This window comes from Parambassis ranga, chromosome 5 (genome assembly GCF_900634625.1).
Source record: "Parambassis ranga chromosome 5, fParRan2.1, whole genome shotgun sequence".
NCBI classification, from domain to species: domain Eukaryota; kingdom Metazoa; phylum Chordata; class Actinopteri; family Ambassidae; genus Parambassis; species Parambassis ranga.
This window is the reverse complement of record NC_041026.1, coordinates 23,986,998-24,005,845: the sequence shown is the minus strand read 5'-3', so window position 1 is coordinate 24,005,845 and position 18,848 is coordinate 23,986,998. Positions and strand designations below refer to the sequence as shown.

Sequence of the window (18,848 nt, the reverse complement as noted above, 5' to 3'; positions counted from 1 at the left end):
ACATCCATGAACATCACCTCATGTTTCAGCAAGATAATGCACGGCCCCATGTTGCAAGGATCTGTACACAATTCTTGGAAGCTGAAAATGTCCCAGTTCTTGCATGGCCAGCATACTCACCGGACATGTCACCCATTGAACATGTTTGGGATGTGCTTGACCGGCGTATACGACAGCGTGCACCAGTTCCCACTAATATCCAGCAACTTCGCACAGCCATTGAAGAGGAGTGGACCAACATTCCACAGGCCACAATAGACAATCTGATAAACTCTATGCGAAGAAGATGTGTTGCACTGCATGAGGCAAATGGTGGTCACACCAGATACTGACTGGTTCTGAGTCCCCAGACCGCCAATAAAGCAGAAACAAAATGCACATTTCAGGGTGGCCTTTTATTGTGGGCAGTTTAAGGTACACCTGTGCACTAATCATGATGTCAGATCAGCATCTTGATGTGGCACACCTGTGAGGTGGGATGGATTATCTCAGCAAAGCAGAAGTGCTCACTATCACACATTTAGACAGATTTGTGAACAATGTTTGAGAGGAATGGTAATATTGTGTATCTGGAATGAAGTTTAGATCTTCAAGTCCATCTCATGAAACATGGGAGCAAAAACAAAAGTGTTGCGTTTATATTTTTGTTGAGTGTAGATCAAACACAGGTATGAGGTGTGTTGTGATGTTGCAGTTAAATACAAGACAGAACGCATCCACCAAAAGAACTAACATTTATAATTTAAGAAGCAAAAACAAGGGTGCAACTTGTTTTGCATCACTCTGCTCATTATATTTTAACTTACATGAATTATGAACTATCTGAACTTGTCTGAGAGTCCAGGAGACATGGAATTCTTGTTACTTATTTATAATCCACTTTGTTATAGCAATCGATACCAGGAAAATATTTATGTGTAAAGGTGGATTCCTGTGGAGCACCTTTAAAACGTAAGCACACATTCATCCTGGAAAATGATCCTTTACAGCACTGATGCTCTGCACTAGATAACAGATAACAGTGTCCATTGGTTAAGAACATTTTTGACATTATGTGACTCCAAGCCATACAAACATAAAAAGATTCTTTGTATATCTAATGTCTGTTAGGTTGCTCCTATTTCAAGTTGATTGCAATGTCCAGTCTTTTGGAATGTAGGTTACAGATTAAATGGCATGTCTAAAAAATTTATAAAGATTTTGCCCCTTTAGCAAGCTCTGGACAAATTCTGGATGGATTTTTTTTTCTTTTGTTAAATATAGTTAGATCTAAGGTGTTATGTGAGCCCATGCAGACCACTGTCTGTTAACCCTCAGTCATTGCTGCATTGCACATACAGTGACATCTTTCCTTTCCTTTTCTCTTCACTCTTCACTGACCTAGATTGCTGTGGGGGAATGTGAGTCACTGTTGGCCTGATCGGTGATCAGGGGTCAGCCCTGCCATCATAGCTTTTATGAGGTGCAGAATCTCTGATGGGCTTGACTGACAGCATTCTGATCTGACTGTGAAGTGAACCTCCATCACTTGTTACATCTGAAGCTGTTAGATGATGAAAATATTATTTTTATTGTGGACTATTTGTGATTCACATTCAAGTAATGTGTCATCTTGACCATTATCTCAGTGTTTCCTGAGCCACTGAAAAAATAGTGAACCTTAGCCATACACTTTGTTAGAAACACAACAATCAAAGGATTATGTGCACTACACTTCTGGTGAAGGATGCTCTCTTCCTGCTGGGTGGCAGATCGATGGGTCTATGTCATAGTAAGAAATGTACTGTAGATATTACTAATAATATTCAAATGTCCTTATGGTATATATTGTAATTAATCACTGAGGTATCCCTTCATACAGTCTGAACAAGGACAGAGACATCCATTCACACTTTTGGAGGAGGAAGGTGAAACAACAAAGAACAACTGCTCGCTAAACAGGCATGAAGGTGATCTTTACACAGAAACAGCAGTTCTGTGCTGCTCAGTGAAGCATCACAACACAATCCAGCTTTTCCAGTTAAAGCCAGAACTAAAATGGGCCTTTTGACTGCCAGTGCCTTTACTTCACCTTAAGGTATGGGGATTAGGTTGGATGTATGATACTTCTGAAGTATCCGGTGGTACTGGTGGAGCAGAATGTCAAGCATTGCTGAGACTGTAGTATTGATGAACAAGCTTGTGACGTGCTCATAAGGTTATTGATTATCCAGTGCTGCTCTCTGCTAAAATGTGAGTTAATGAACCGTGAAGTCAAGCGTGACTACAATAATTGATGGAACAAAGAATTTGCATAATCTATAGGCCTGGAGGTAAAGGCGCTAAATATATACTCAGACCAGATAGCCTTTCATTGTATGTGTTTAACCTTTCAGCAGTTTGACCCAAATGCAAGCATGTATATTATACAAAATGTGCATACATATTTTTTTAACAGGTACAACTTTATTCCAAGGATCCAGAGGGTTCTGGGCAGAACATGAAAAACATCCAGCATCAAGCGAATGACAATGAAGGGGGTGGGGCATTCCATTCTTATAAAATATAGAGCTTTAATTTATTAGTCGGCAACAACAATGGAAAGGAAAGGGAAGAGTAATTTACACAAGTCATTACAGTAACATCACCTCTGTGCATTTTGTTTTTTTCTATTTTCATAATGTCTGATGATGCAAAAAGTAAAAATACAAAACAAACTCAAAAAATAAGGACACACTTTAAAAAAATGCCAAGAAATTGTACAACCTTTTGTTACTAGATTTACTGTGGGACTCTGATTTGAGAAAGATTGAATCTTGGGAATGCAGACAAATCCCAAATTGAGGAGCAGAATAGGTATGAATTATAGATGCATGCTCTCAGAGGCATCCATGCTAAAGGGGCTAGGAAAGCCCCTTTATGTTAGAATCATATGAAAATAAATGCCCCAAAAGATTTCTGTACATGAATTAACCATTAATATTTCTTCTTGGAGAACTGCTGTAATATATGTATATATTTTTTTACAGTGGATGAACAATAGAACAGCCCCTTTTGTAATTAAAGCAGTTTACACTTAAATGTTGTTTTCCCATGTAAAGTTCTACCCAAACACAAGCAAGTTAATTTTACTTTATACGTTGACAAAATTTACATTTATGTCAATGTCAATGAAAAGATGTGTCATGCTTTATACAGGGATTACCTGTAATGGAGGCATCTTTAAAGCATTTGTTTTCCCCATTTTTGCTGAACTGAGAAAGTCCATCAGATCATACTGTACACCACAGAGGTGAAAACAAAACAAAAACAAAAAAACAACCACGCACTATCTTATCAGAATTACAATACAAATACAGGTTCATGCACACAATGAAAGCCAGCTTCCCAATATTCAATATTTTGGTTAGTGTCACAACATTGTTACAAGGCTCTGTTGTGTATATGGGCTTTTTTTTTCTCCACACATGAATGTCAAAGAGGAAATAAACAAAAATATGTCTTGCTAACTGCTAACAACTTCTGCCTGATCTGGGCACATCTGTGTCACTGTGAACTGAATTTGTTTTTATAACTACACCTTGCCCAAGTGCTTGTCACATTTGGCCCCAGCCAATGTCCCTTGAAATAAAAAGAATAATGCCCTTTGTGCAAAACTGTGACCCTTATTGCACCTCAGTCTCAGTTGCATTTGAAAAGAACCTGCCTGATAGAAAAACTGATCAGATGCTTGCTTCTTCGTCTATTGTCTCGTCAAGTTCATGGCCAGAAGACGCTGCAGAGTTGGGTAGAATTTTGTCATTTGTTTGCTGAGCAAATGTAAATTGTCTTTAATCATGATAAGTGTCTTGGTGGTGCATCTGTATTTTACAATGAATCCCCCAATCAAGAAGAAAATACAGAAAAAAACAAAAACCAAAGGTCAAGCACCAGTTTCCTCTTAAAGTGGTCCCCTTGCAATAAAGTCTCTGTCGGTGAGAAGTTTGCATCACAGGCGTTCCTGGAGTGTCCACAAATAAAAAGAGTTCTGGCATCGAGTCAGAGATAGCAAGAAACCACAGAGATCCGTCACCTCCTATCAACAGCTCTTTTCCCTGTTACAGAGAGCTTCCTGTAGCTTACACACCTGATAACATGTTATGAACAGTCGCCCAGGTCGTATAATGTTTGAGTTTTGTGATGACAGTAACAGCAACAATAAAATTAACAACATCAATAATAACAACAATATTTGCCCCAAAGGTACCTATACACAAAGAGCATGTTTTTTCTATAAGTACAAAGAAATCCACAGAATGATACTATATACAACCTACAATAAATACTGTGTATCATATATCTTACTGTTTGAGTGGATGTATGTGGGTTTTTTCGTTTGTAAGCCTCTTTTTTTCTCAGTTTGCTTTTTTCCAGTATGTGGATTTTTTTTCATGTTGCTACTCTTATTGAGTCTCTCCCAGGTTTCACAGGGATGAGGGGAAAGATGGGGGAGGGTCATGGTGTTTCAGACACAGGCTCCTCATGTCTCTACCTCCTCCTGCTCCTCATCCTCCTCCCTGTCCCCATGATGTCGGCGGTTGCGGGGCTTCTTCTGCTCCTTGAGCTCTTTCAGTTCTTTTGCCTTAAGGGCGCCCATTAGCGGGTCTCCGAACTGCCAGTAGTCCTGGCAGTACTGATTGATCAGGCTCATCTCTGGCTGGCTCAGAATGGTCAGCAGGTCCTTGTACTGGCCTGCGCTCGGGGTCCACTGGGTGCTGCTGGAGTGGAGTGATGATGGGACCAGACCTGCACCGCCTTCCACCAGTGCGTTGTTGACGGCACGGCCTGATAGCACCACCAGCTGCAGCTTGACCAGGGTGTGTTTGAAGTTCTTCTCCGTGGCCGTGCATTGGTACATGCCAGAGTCAGAGAGCTGCAGAGACCTCAGGAGCAAACCTTGTTCTGTCTTCATAATTCGACCATCAGAACGCATCTGCAGGGAAAGAAAAACTGCTCATGAGCATCCCACAGTGTGATGAGCTGAGAAGTGTTTTCTTTTGTCATCGAATATATAAGTGGGTATAAACAAATATAATAAACAAAAATACAAATATACAAATATAAATACAAATATAATAAACAAATGTTTCCTTTTCAGCATTAGATTTTCCACAATATTTTAATCTGGTGTAAAAATAATACATATTACATTGTGGTTGCCAGGTTTTAGATTAAAAAGATATGTAGGTATTATATGTAATGTGAACAGTTTCACAGCAGGTCTGGAAATGTACGTATGTACTCATAATTTAAAAGTTGGAGGGATGTGCAACCTTTCCTAGGAGAAAAAACAAGCCTAAAAACACCCCAGATACCTTGTAATAATGGTAATGTTCTAACAAATCATTTAAACCTGAGTGTGTCCTGTGCAGTATTTTTATTTCAACCATTCACCGGATATCCTACTCAAGTGTGCTTGAACCTTGGATTCCTGTATATTGTCAATCCTGTTCATGAAGTAAAGTCCAGCCAGAACAGATAACAAATGGTTGTAAATAGACCTTGCTGAAGCTACACCCAGAAAACTGATTAGGTGATGACAGTTTATGCTCAGTGTCAGAGACACCAGGCAGCAGAGAAGTCAGTCTGCTTGTGGGAATAGAAACCATCCAAGAGAATAGTCAATAGCAGAGAGGCAACAACATTACATAGCTTCACAATAAAACTTTAACTAGTGCTTGGGGTTATATATCACAGCAAAGGGCTTTTTCACAGCTCCCCTTTCTGTGTCCTTCCCCTGGGCCTGAGGACAGTCTGAGAAACCAGGCATCATTCAATCAGAGCCTGGATGTTAACAGATAATCAAGAAGAAATAACAGCAGAGTTATTTTTTAAAAGTGTCATCATGCACATAAATCTGTGCCTCTCCATGACAACAAAGTAACAAAATAAAATGAAATACAGCAGTGGATGTTTCCAAAAGAAATCCTTTGTGGAAATACTCATCTGTTACTAATCCATGACAGGAAGATCCTAGTCAATCCAGATTTTTAGGAAGTTTATGTTGCATTTTATATTGGATAACTTTGCAGATAATATGCTTATATAAGCAGAAACTTTGAGGAGGCTAACCTCTTTCCTGCGGTCGCTGTTATCCCTCTGCAGATGCCATTTGATGACAGCATGTGGAGAGCGTGCCTGACACTCCAGGAAGGTACTGCTTCCCTCCACCCCATACTGCACCATCTCCAGAGTGTTCTTATTGGCTGCAGGGCACAGAGAGAGAAGAGAGGGTGATTTCCATGGCAACAAAAACACTCATTACCATGAGCTCTATAGAACCAAAATCTCAGTTGTGGCAAATCAAAGACCTTTTTTTTCCCTCTCAGATTACCATAAACCTGCTAGAATACAGGCTTTACAGCTCACACAACAAGCACCTTGAACCGTTTGGAGCAGAAAAAATATATCATATCGTATTAATAAATATATTATTTATATTATAAATATATATTGAATCTCTGAGGCTGTGGAACCCATGTCTTACCATTTGAGTTGAAGCCTCTGCACTGGCGAATGGGGTTCCCATACTTGACGTCTTGCCTCCGGCTACGTCTAAATGGGTCAGACCAGTATTGCCGAATAAGGAGAGAAAACATCATAAAGCAACCGCAAGCCATTCAAAGCCATTCAACAATATGTAAAGCCATTATAGAGTTCAAAACAAATTGACCCAACCACAAACCACCACCAGTGTATAATTTATTAGTGTGTTTAACCTCCCCCAGAGACTATGATGAACATAACAGATTAAAAATGCCCAAAACAGCCATTCAGCCATCCAGGCAGTCTTTTAACCATTTGAGTCAGTCAGTTAGTCATGAAGTTAGCGTAGCTCATGCTAACACTGCTGTTGTGCTCACCTCTTCTGTGAAGCCGAGTAACGGGAGCAGGATTTACCATCCCAGGCACAGTAAGGATCTCTGGCCAGACAGCAGTCAGCGCAGGCCTCACCGTACACATCACAGCGGTGAAGAGCCAGCTGGGTCAGTCCTACTGCAGATGACACATACAGCTGTTGCTGTTGAAAGAAAAGAGGAAACGGTGGTAAGGACAATGGTGGACAAAAGTTTGAGCAGAGCATATTGCAGTAGCAGCAAGTCATAGAAATGACAAAATGCAACACACATTGTTCGGAGCTGGCGATAGACACAGGTAACAAGACTGATATCTAACATGAGAATCTACTATAGATGTATTACTAGAAAATCAGTATGAAAAAAGTATGAATATTCGATTTAGTGATGACCACTTACAAGTAGGCAATACTTATTCACTTATTTATGTTTCATTTAATTTACATTTAGTAAAATTCATTTTATGGCCATTATTTGTTTCAGACTTGACAAACCCAGATGAATGTAATGAGATAGGTATAAAATGTCACTGAAATGGCACTGAAACGGCAGTCGGCTCGGATCATCTGGGAGAACAGTGAGCTCACCTTGCCATCATCATTTTATGATCAGCTGTTTATGATTCATCAATCTGGCAGGCTGTGTGTAACCTACACTCTGTCTGCAGAATGATGTCACAACATGTGGAGGAGGCCAAGTATTTTAATCACTTTGAAAGAAGACATTTAATGTTTAATGTTTTTTCCATATTTCTTTCTTCATTGTTTCTTCTATGAATTATGAAAAAGGAAGCAACAGCTGTGTGCACATAGTGTATGACTTTTCTAAAAGGCATCATTCATTTCTTTTCTCTTTATGCGAGCAAAGGTTAAGAAGACACGCTTACCCTTTTGGATGAGATCTTCATTGTTGTTATAGGAGTAGGGACCTTGATAGAAAAAAATAATATTTTTAAAGCACAGTATTTAATCTTTATAACTGACTAGGATAATAAAAATGTATTATGGAGGTGGCGGTGAATGGAAGACAAAAAGAGAGTAATAAAAGCTGACCTTGAAAACTTCAACCTCCTCCAGGACCAGCTCCTCAGTCTGCAGATCATCTCTGGGCAGCACGATGACTTTCTGAACCGTCCCCTTGTCTGCAGACCACAACACACACCTGTCAGACACACCTGCAGCCCCTCACCACTACGCCTGTCACCAGCCCCTTAGATTCCCATTTTATTCTCTCAGCAGCCTCCAACAAGGGCTAATCCTCATATCAACAGGCTAGACTGCACTCTTCATCTCACTCATGTGGTTCTCTTCCAGTTAACCTTTACTCCGTGATGTGAAGCTTGGTGTGCTCACTGCCGCCACCATGACAAACCTTTTCTGTCATTTCTTATTTGACCTATTCATTTGGATGCCATAAGACATTCTCTGGCCTACCCTCTGCCATGTGTGTGAGTTCCTGTGTGCAGGATACCTGAGATTTATTATGACTTCTGTATTGTTGCAGGGCTGAATGGCTGCCCCTGACAGCGGCTGAAAGGACACACATTCCTCTACAGTGACCCGCTATCGCACACAAGCCCATTAGTCTCCACCCCATAATGAATGGATGAACAAAGGAGCTGGTTAAGAGGCGTCATACGCTACATGTAAGGGCAGCATACTGTGCGGTGGTGGCTGTCACACAGGGGCCTCATTAAAGTTTCTACACATGCAGACAAACAGATAATCTTTCTTACACCAAGACTGAGGTGACAGGCGTGCAAACTATAGCTCTCCTGCCCCCTTCTCTGTTTCTTCTCTCTCCCCCCTGCTGCTGATCCACCCCTGCCCTCCAGGTACAAATCTCCTGTTGTTTACTTCATGTGAAGAGAGCGAGGTACAAAACCCTTTGATTGGTTAAATTTCCACTTTAGCACAAAAGACAAGAATGCTTTTCTCTTAATGATAAATGATTGCAGGGGAGACAAGCCCTCCACTTACATGGGATTTATTTCCATGGGGGGATTCTGCTTACCATTATTCAACTTCCCACTGACACTGTCATTCAGCATTCTGACTGATCTCTGAAAGGGTTCATGGGTTCAGACTTCATAGTTAAAAAAGAGACAAAAAAGTTGACAAAACTCACCAGTGCCTAAGAAAAGCACTTCATAGTTGCCATCTGCAGCCGTCACCTGGTCCACTGTAATGGTGGTGAACTCATAGTCCACGTTAGTCCGAACCACTAGGGGGCGCTTGTGTACTGGGTACACGGCATTGTGCATGGCAGGGTGATTCCTCATGAAGTTAATCACTTCATCTGGATAGTCTTTAGTGGACTTCATGTTGGGGGTGAATGTACCTCCGGGGCACTGGGACAGAAACATCCATTAAAAAATTATTAAATAAAAAGTTGACTTGTTCAGATGGTTTATATTTGAGTTAGAGAGAAGTCCCTCTTATGCCAGCTTGCAGTGGGATTCGTGTGTGGGGTCAGTGTGGGGTGAGGCTCACCGTGCCGGGTCGAGGGTAGGGGATCTTCCCAGTGTAGGCCACCCACTGGTAATTAGGACCCTCTTTGTGGGCAAAGGGTCCATTGAAGACCATGCGGATGTCGGCCATAGAGTACACGCAAACCGCTGAGCCTTTAAACACAGAGCTATGGAGAAAAAGTAAAGAAAAAGATGGTTAATTCATCTCACAAATGAACACACACATGTACTGTATGTGTTATAGTTCACTAACCCAGAGACAGAGAAGACTCCATATATCACAGGATTTTTTATATCCTGTGTTGGCTGTATGTAAACATCTCCTGTGAGAGAGAAAAGTCAGGTCAATGTAAAGAGAATGACTGAAAGAAAGATCACGGTCCACAGCACAAGCACTCTTCTTTACTAATATTTACACAGTTTGCAGTCAATCCACCCACTCTTAGTCTGAGAGGCTACACAACCCTGAAAAGACTGATACACAACAAAGATGAACACATGGTACCGCTGCTGGATCTAGATAATAAGGATAGTGGGATTTTGTGTTGTGTTTTAATGCTTTTGTAAGTCCCTGAAATCCAAATGTGAACAAAAAAATAAAGGTCAGATCATGAAAATATGAAAATAATATATATAATAAAAAAGCAAGATTAGGTGAATAATCTTGGCCATTTTTCCAAATAAACTGAAAGTATATCTTCTGCACTCAGTCACTATATATAATATACATAATTATATATCCATATATAACACTCAGCAATGTAAATACACAAAACTAATGCTGCTGCTAATAAATCACATTGCATGTGTAAGGTGCTGTGACAGTAAAAATATCTTAATATGACTGATTTAACAACCCCTTACCTAACCGCACAAAAGAAGCATTCAGATATTCCCAAGCTGGGCAGTTTGCTTCTTTACAGTCTAGACTAGAGCAACATGATTGTGAAAGCACCTGAGGTTTCCCAGAAAATTCAAACATGATGTGCAGAGATTCTCCTCATCCTGTATCCATAGTTCATGTCTTCCACTTGGAGGGAAAGGAAATATCTCCTCTCTCCCATAGGAGGACTGCATCATAAACTTTTAAGCCAATTCTCAAGGTCTTTAAATCATGAACACTCATGTATTTGTCCTACTGTTGATACTGTTGTTGCCCCACAAATAAAGAAGAGCTAAATACATGATGGGTGATAAGTCTTTGTGCTGTTTAGTACCTGACCTAAATACTCGTCCCTACAGACATGGTCCCTGTTTACAATAGGACAAGGGCTTCAGTGTGTAACACAGAATATGCTCCCAACCTACTTGCAGAGGGAAATGATCAGGAGTGAAAATGCAATCAGTGAGAAAGTCAAGAAGTGAGAGATGGTGGGAGAAAAGCTAAAAATATGACTATTAGAGCTTGGAAAATGTGTGGAAACAGAAGGTGAACACATCAGATGCTGAAAAAGAGTAAGTATACCAATTAGGATTTATGTGCTCAGTCCCGTATAGACCAGCATGAGAAATTAGCTGTCAGGCTGCTGTGTAGATAGAAAGATACATAGATGGTGTGAGCATTGTCTTAGTCTGGTCGTGTTCACTTTAGGGAGACTTCACAGTCAAGCCTTCCTCTGGGGACTCCTCTGGAGAAAAGGATACCACTCAGAGAGCGCAGGCTCTTTCTACTCCACAATCAGCCATGCATACGTACACCACAATGCCATCCACAGCTGCACAAGCCAGAGCAGTGGAACAGTCATGGGTTAGCATGACTGCAGCATGCCGGGCTGCCATGGGTGTCACACAACATATGATCCTTGTCATGACATACAGCTGGTGTACTGCAGAAATAAGCAATTTGCACGAAAGTGTGCGCAAATACAGTCAAGATACTCTGAGGCCAAGAGAGAGGTAACAAAGCTCATACAGTCACTAAAACAGATCAAGAAAAAAAAGTGCTGTGTGATTTGTAATAAAGGTTGTCCTGACAGGGCAGTGATGATTTTGCTCCAGGGGATCATATGCATTAACCAGGAAAGGATCCAGATTCCACAACCATCTTTCCTATGTTTGTATGGCAATAAAAGCTCAGCTACCACACAGTAGGCTACGCTTCATTTCCTGAAACCTATTTCATTTTCTGCTTGGTCAGTGTTTGAGTTTTGAAATGGCCGGTTTGACTTGTTTTTGTTGCTTTCTCATCTAGATAACTTTATGTAACCTATTATAAAGGAGCGCCATACTGTTGTTGTATGTTAGTGAATGAGAAAGTACTGTAACACTGCCTTAAATCACTGTGTGTCATTTAGATACAAGTTTAATGTTACATATTCCAACTGTAAAAACTCAGGTGTCAGACGTGCTGTGCCTAAAATGTATTTCTACAAAAGACTCCCACGGCTGTTCCAGACATTTCAACAAACGCATGAGAAATCATGTGAATCGTCATTTTATTCAAGCTCTTATAGAATGTGTGGAAGTTAAAGTGTCTGTCAAAGTATGGCTCAGAAAAACGTGTCCTGTCTTGCAACAATAACTGTGTGGTGTAAAAATGTCTAAAGCACTTTCTTATCACAGGATCATGTGACTAGCCTACTGTACTGTATGCATGTGCAATATTGGAATTATGCTGCTTTTTCATTGCCAAGATAGATAGATGAGAATCTCCTTTTTATATCTGTGGTGATATTAGCCGTTTCCTGCTGTCAACAGCTAGCAGTCAGCTGAATCTCTGTTCCTTCATCTGTAATGTATAATACTAATATGTAGATGCTTTGTCATGCTTATTGGCTTTTTTCATTCAGATTAGATGATTGAACCCACCCCTCAAATAACAGATTACAGTAGCCTAAACAGCCTGTCAATTTATAACTGGATCCCATTCCATACTGTAATGGCTGGACCATTGGACAAATTTTGTGAAACAAACTTGTGAAAAAAATTCACCTAAACACATTTATTTATGTGTGTAACAGGAACTTGATTACAAAATGCTAATCACTCTTTTGCTGCTTTGGGTGCTGTATAAATCCTATATGAGGATTAAACTAGTCAACTAAGGCTCAAACTAATATCTACAAACATATAATTCTTCTTTATCTGTGGTTAAAAATGCCATTCAGTGCATACACCTGTTGACAGCTGGTTGTAAAAACTTATCACACACATGTAGGTAGGTTTCGTGACCTTTGGACAGAGACATGGTAGCTGTTTTTTCTGCTCTATTATTTAACCTAACCTGACACTGTGTGTAGCTTCATATTTGATGGACTATGATGTTATTCTAATCTAACTCTCTGGCCTACATTTTGAGTGCAGCAGTTAAAAAAACCTATTATGCTTGTGAAATCCTGAAATCTCCACTTTGCTCTGTAAAGACAAACTCTCCAGTGAGAGAGCTTTATAAACATACAAACTAGACTGTAAATGTGAGGCCATTAGCATGAAACTCAATCATATCCCATTTACTGTCCCCTCTAGGAGTCCTTGGCAGGAATGGCTGATTTATAATCTGACATGTGTAGTCTTTCCTCCTCTCTGGGCATGCCTGTCCTTGTTCATTCACCAACATGTTCCACTACACATTTACAGCCTTATTCAAGCAATATCCTAAAATTCATCATCAGTGCCAAACGCTTACAGCTCTCCAACCACTCTGTGCCGCACGCTGTCTGTGTCAACAATGACCTAACCAGTAAAGACAGAAGTCTCGTTTGTAGAGGCAACGCCAGCCCAGTCCCACTCTCACTCTCAACCACCATCTCCTTAATTATATGTCACTTTTGCAGCTGTTAAAAGGGATTAAATAAATGTCACCGCTTTTAGAACTATAGGCAGGTGGAGATAAAAGCAAGGAATGTGTCAGTGAGATAAAGGGACAAAAAACGATCACAGCACAGCACTTTTCATTCTTCAGATTAGTTTAAGAGCAGCAGCAGCCTCACGCATCAGTCTTCTATCACTATTTTAAACCAGAAAGACAAAGAGCTTCCCCCTTGGAAAGTCTAACAGTCTCACAGTCACAGACATTCCTGCCTGGTGATCTGATCACCATCAGCCCGCCTCTGTACACACACACTCACACACAAACACGTTTGTTTAAGACATCTTGAAAGAAAATGACTACCGCAGTGGTGGGATTAAGTGTGTTCACATTATACCACGGTGTATGGGCCATATGATGAGAGTGGGCTGCTGTACATGTCCAGGACTCAGCTCAGTGTGTGTGTGTTGCAGACTCTTGGCAGTTGTTGCACTAGACTTTCAACTTAATATTTCAGATGTGATCATACATGAAACCTGATGAAATGAATATGTCTGATATAAATCCAGACATGTCATTTTTCTCTTTGACATTCAATACCCACTGTCAAAATGATTAACTGCACAAAGCAAAGATACAGTGTTAAATTAAAAAAAAAATGTAACAAAAGATCTTTTCTAAGGATTTATTGGTAGTGCTCTTTTGTGAAACCATTATATATCTATGTTTAAAATATCTGTTTAAGTGCTTTGTGTCAATGATGTTATGTTTAATATTAACACATTTTAGGCTATTCTAAATATATAAAGAAGACAAATTAATAAAATAATATATACTATATATACATAGATATTAATAGATTAGATGATTAAATTAGATGATTTGATGATAACTTAATTAAGAATATGAAAGATTATTTGGAGATTTTGGTAGTTTGAGTGCTGCCTGCAGCTGAGGCTTTTCAGCTGCCCTGCCATGGACCAGCTGGCTGTTTTTGGTGGCTCAGTATGATGTATCTTGATTATAATAACATTTCCCTGGTTATTGTCTTTGCCTGTAAACAAGTGATTCTAGATGCAGAAACCTAGATATACCACCTGAAGTGTTGCCATGGTAACCAGGTCTTGTGTCTGCACAGATGCTTGGATACTATTATGAACATTTCATGTCCATACCACAAATATTATCAAAAGCAAACTACAAACTACAAATAAAACACAAAAATAAAATCAAACAATCTCTATCTGAAAGGGGGATAGAATCTGCAGACTGATTGATTAAAAAAATGCAGCTTTAGATGTGTAATATCTAACAGCGGTGCACCACCCACAGAAAAGGCATCACTGCACTGGCGGCATGATTGATCGACATGGAAGCCTATAAACCCCCACCCCACCCCCACTGAGTAACCTATACAGTACCACATCAATTAAAAACTGTGGAAGGAACCTCAGTTTGTACTCACTGAGTTCGTCAAAGTGCGTCTCCATGCCATCCGCCCCGGGCACCGAGCAGATGAGCCTAGCCTTCAGAAAGGTGCTCCACTTGTTGACCAGACAGCAGTGGCCCCCATCGTCATTCTGTTTTTTTGTTTGAGATAGAGTGGATTTAAAAAAAAAATCGCAATTGCATCTTCCCTACTGAAAACAAACCCAGTTGGAGCCTCCCACCCACCCACACACACAAAATACAGTACATGTTGGTTAGCAAAGCCAGAAAGCTAACAAGGGGGGTGGGGTGGGTGGAGGTGGTGGGGGGTTTGGTAAACACTGTCTCCTCCTATTTAGACTCTTCCATCTGTGGTGGAGTGAGGCCAGAATCCATCCCAGTAAGGAAGAACTGAGACCAGTATGTACTTCTCTGTTTGGAGAATGTGATGAGGAAAAATCTCATGTATTAATTCCTTTATTAAAGCAATAGTCACATTCTTTTGGAAGTTGAACTGTTTTCATAATTTTCCAGTGTAATTACAGTGAGTGTATTTTTTGGTGGTGTGCAGCGTCTAAAGAGCAGCAGTAAAAGCATCCAGATGTGTGGCGAGGTGAGAATGACAGGACCGGGTCTCTGGAGGCCATGGCAGAGCCCACTGAGAGGGGGATGAGTGTTTGTGTGCCAGGTCAGTGCCTGACCCTCTCAAATAAATACAACGGTGAACAGCTGAGGGAACAAGCACACGTACACCACATTTTCTCACTCATATCCACTCTCAAATCACCACTGCTATGCACGCAGACCTGTAAGGGAAACGCATGCACTCTGATGTATGCACGCAATCAGCTCAGAATGATACCACACACACACTTTGTGAAGGCATTTGTTGTCATTTGTGGTTACGGCTCAGTTCACTTCTGTTTCTGGGAAGCAGGACTTTTTAAGGTATCTACACTAAAAGCTTTAAGTGTTTTAGGACTACCAGGGAGAAGAGGCCAGGAGACGACTGGGTCAGGGGTCAGAGGTCAATCTCACCAACAGAGGGATGCATTGTAGACAGGTAGGTTAAAGACACATGTGGATTCCAGCATGTTAGCGTTAGCCAAATACTGGTCCTGAGCCCGTAAACATTCAAACACAGCGGGTGATTCGCCTCAGGAGACTCCAGCCTTTTTGTATTGATGCTGCAGGTTTTCTTTTCATTATGATTGCATGCCAAAGCAAACACACCCCTCACTGTGTACTCACCAGGCAGATGCGTCCGATGCGGGACTGGGTCACAGGAGTCTGCCCCATCTCAGAGGACTTCTCCCGGAAGAAGAAATACAACTTGTCGTCATTTCTCTCTGCGCTGTCTGGGATGAGATGGACGTGGATGAAAGTGGGGTCTGTGTGGGGGAGAGATGGTAAGATGTTTAGGAAACATGTGGTTAAAGTCTTTTATAAACTTTCAGTGTTTCCTGTTTATCATATGCTGAGTGATTCTAAACATATGCAAAGACCATAATCTTTAGATTTCAGCTTTATTTGTGACCTTGCCTGGATTGTATTTTGAGAAGTCGTGCAAAAAAGTGATGTATCATTTACGGGCTAAATAGGATCATTACCATTCAACCATCTGGAGTTGTACTGATCTGTTCGCATGGCAGTCTTTGTCCCCAAAGTACGGAAAATGGCTGAGTCTGTTCCCATAAAGTCAACATAGACCCCAGCATACAGTTCACCATCTGAGAAAGAGAGTAAACAGTCCAGTTCAGTGAAATTCCTTGACTCTGACATTATTCCAGCACCACCCTTGGCACAAAACAAAGACTTTCATTTCAAAAAAGTATATTTAGAACCATCTCAAGGCTCTTCATTCTATAATACGGCAGCAACAATCTCATTTATGTAAACACAAGGGAAAAACAAGGTAGCACACCTTACTGGTCCCACACTTTCCTTATAATTTACTTACTAATGCAGGCATTTCTTCCTGACCGCCGTATTACAATACAACTTTCACAACATGTTTGTTTTAGGGTGTATTTGTGGGTGTTGTATGTGAGAGTTACATGAGACAGATGATACTGGAATTGACCCAATGTCAAAAACAGTCCATATTTACTTGTCAATCTTTTGCATTAATGTTTAAATAGTACAAATAAATGGATATTAATATCTCCAGGTAACTACAGTATATTAAAACAATATATTTTCCATAGTAATATCAAATAAATATGTATTGCGTATCGTTTCCCAGCATAGACTGCAGTGAACGCCAAATGGCATTGTTCTTGGAAATGTCATTGGAAATCATTAATAAATTCGCACATAAAGAAAAGAAAGAAAAACAGGCCGCAAACTTTCCGAAACAGCCTCCCTGCACACTCCATAAACACAAAGAACATGAGCACATCCATGTGTGCACACTGACAAATGTACACAACAGCCTTGTTAAAGAACAGGAAGGTAAGGTGCTGGTGCTCCAGCTGCTGTACGGGCCCCACTGGAGAGCAGGTGTGACTGTCAAAGCTCTTAGAGATGGAGACAGTGGGAACAAGAAACACTGTTCCACTACCATTATGTTCAATGTCATGGTCCCCAGCAGAGCTACAGGGAGATTGATGATAGATCATTAAAATGTCCACGGATGATAGGATGTCTAATGTGGCGGGGAGCTAAGCAGTCAGCAGTCAATGGTACATCTATTGTTGTGGTGCGGGGCTCTTAATCCTTATACAACAGTGTCTCTTGTATGATGCTAACTGGTGGAAGTGGGAGGTAAATCCATCTTGGATGACAGCACGGGTTCCATACTGGTCAGCTGGCACTGTGCTAATGTGGGAAAGCAGCGCCAGTGATTTACACCCACAGAGAGAAGATCGGCTTTCACTGGTGGCAACTGTGTGGTCTGGACATGACAGTGACCTTGGGCGATGGGACAGCGGACACTGTCTTCACGTGTTAAAACCTAAGATAAGATAGACAGTATCTACATATTACCTATTTTTGATGATTGGGAACCAAATAAAACTAAAATAAACATAACCATCTGTTATATGTTTTGGTCCATTGACTTTCTCTGAGACATTAATCACACATTATAACACAAATCAGTCTTGATCCCAAATTTACCACAACACTTTTAGGTTTTGTATAGTAAAAATCTACTTTTAATCTAAATGTAATCTAAAAGTATTTTAATTTAAAGCCACTAATTCCCATGTGGAGGATTCACATATTAACAGGCTCATATTATTGTGCCCTTCTCCACCCTAACAAGGAAAAATTCCTTAGGATTTAATGATTAGGTTCAGTAGGCTAAGCCTCTCACTGTGGGAAACAGGCACTGAATACATACTGACACTTGGCTTAACCTTCTAGGAATTGCAGATGATAAACATTGTTAACAAAATACGTCAAAAACATAAACTGCCATCGGAAAGAATGCCTTTTAAAGACAAAGGAGATAAAAGATTCCATATGAGATTAAACTGCTGTTGTTATAAGGAACCGGACTGGACTGCACCCGTCTCTCTGCCCTCATGTGACCAAACCCAGATGATACTCACTGATCAAAGCTGACACACTGTTGAGCTTGGGGTCATAGGAGCACTTTCCCTTCCCAGATTCCACTTTGCCCGGCTCCAAATGGAAGATTTCTTCCTGAAATGGAAAAATCATATGGAGATGGCAATAAATTAGGCATTCTTCATCTTGTCACTGCGATTCCCTTGTGTAGGGAAAATGAGGCAGCATATGTGCTGCCTCTGACTCCTGTGGGACCTATAGGGGGATAGGGGATGAAGTATTAGAATAATGAGCATATATTCAGAAAAAAAAAACATGCAGGAAAAGTGAGGAATTTCTAATCCATCTCCATGTCACTTTACTGCTTCTCTTGGTGAATAAGCTGAATGCCAAACATCTCTCAGCCTCTGTGTGCCTATGGGTGTGCAGGCCGACTGCTGACACCTGTACTGTAGCACAGTGAAAACAAGCCTGGGATGGAGGCTGGATGATGGATGCTCACTGCTCCTGGCATCTGAGCACCCAAGCATTGAAAGGTGATTGGCAGGAATGTGTCTATGAGAGTTGGGAAAATGAAACAGCAGCGTGCAATGACATGTCCTCTAGCTCCGCATCACGTCCACAGCATGCCCAATTCCCACTTTTCACTCCTGGCGGGGACAGAGACGGAGACATCTCTGTCACTGTCCATCAGCACCAGAGCAGTGGAGAAACTACGGCACTGTGCCAAACTCACTTGACTGGATCATAACATGCACTGCTTTGCAATTCCCTACTCATATTTGATTAAAATCACCACTTGTGCAAATAA

At 40.8% G+C, this 18,848-nt stretch overlaps 1 protein-coding gene across 5 annotated transcripts in view; it reads right to left on the bottom strand.

The window, feature by feature from the left end:
* Positions 1-2,464: 2,464 nt before the first annotated feature.
* The window catches only part of sema3fb (sema domain, immunoglobulin domain (Ig), short basic domain, secreted, (semaphorin) 3Fb), a 54,784-nt gene continuing 38,400 nt past the window's right edge, over positions 2,465-18,848 (bottom strand). For 3 of the 5 annotated variants that reach the window (XM_028405638.1, XM_028405637.1, XM_028405641.1), the window contains 13 exons: positions 18,079-18,172; positions 16,132-16,251; positions 15,773-15,912; positions 14,559-14,673; positions 9,599-9,668; positions 9,368-9,512; positions 9,003-9,225; positions 7,928-8,016; positions 7,762-7,803; positions 6,882-7,039; positions 6,506-6,588; positions 6,091-6,224; positions 2,465-4,951 (listed from right to left, as the gene is read on the bottom strand). In XM_028405638.1, coding sequence (XP_028261439.1) covers positions 4,499-4,951; positions 6,091-6,224; positions 6,506-6,588; positions 6,882-7,039; positions 7,762-7,803; positions 7,928-8,016; positions 9,003-9,225; positions 9,368-9,512; positions 9,599-9,668; positions 14,559-14,673; positions 15,773-15,912; positions 16,132-16,251; positions 18,079-18,172 — 1,866 coding nt within the window. In that variant the 3' untranslated portion in view covers positions 2,465-4,498. The remainder of the gene's footprint in view (positions 4,952-6,090; positions 6,225-6,505; positions 6,589-6,881; positions 7,040-7,761; positions 7,804-7,927; positions 8,017-9,002; positions 9,226-9,367; positions 9,513-9,598; positions 9,669-14,558; positions 14,674-15,772; positions 15,913-16,131; positions 16,252-18,078; positions 18,173-18,848) is intronic. The other 2 variants (XM_028405639.1, XM_028405642.1) reach the window with 1 other exon arrangement.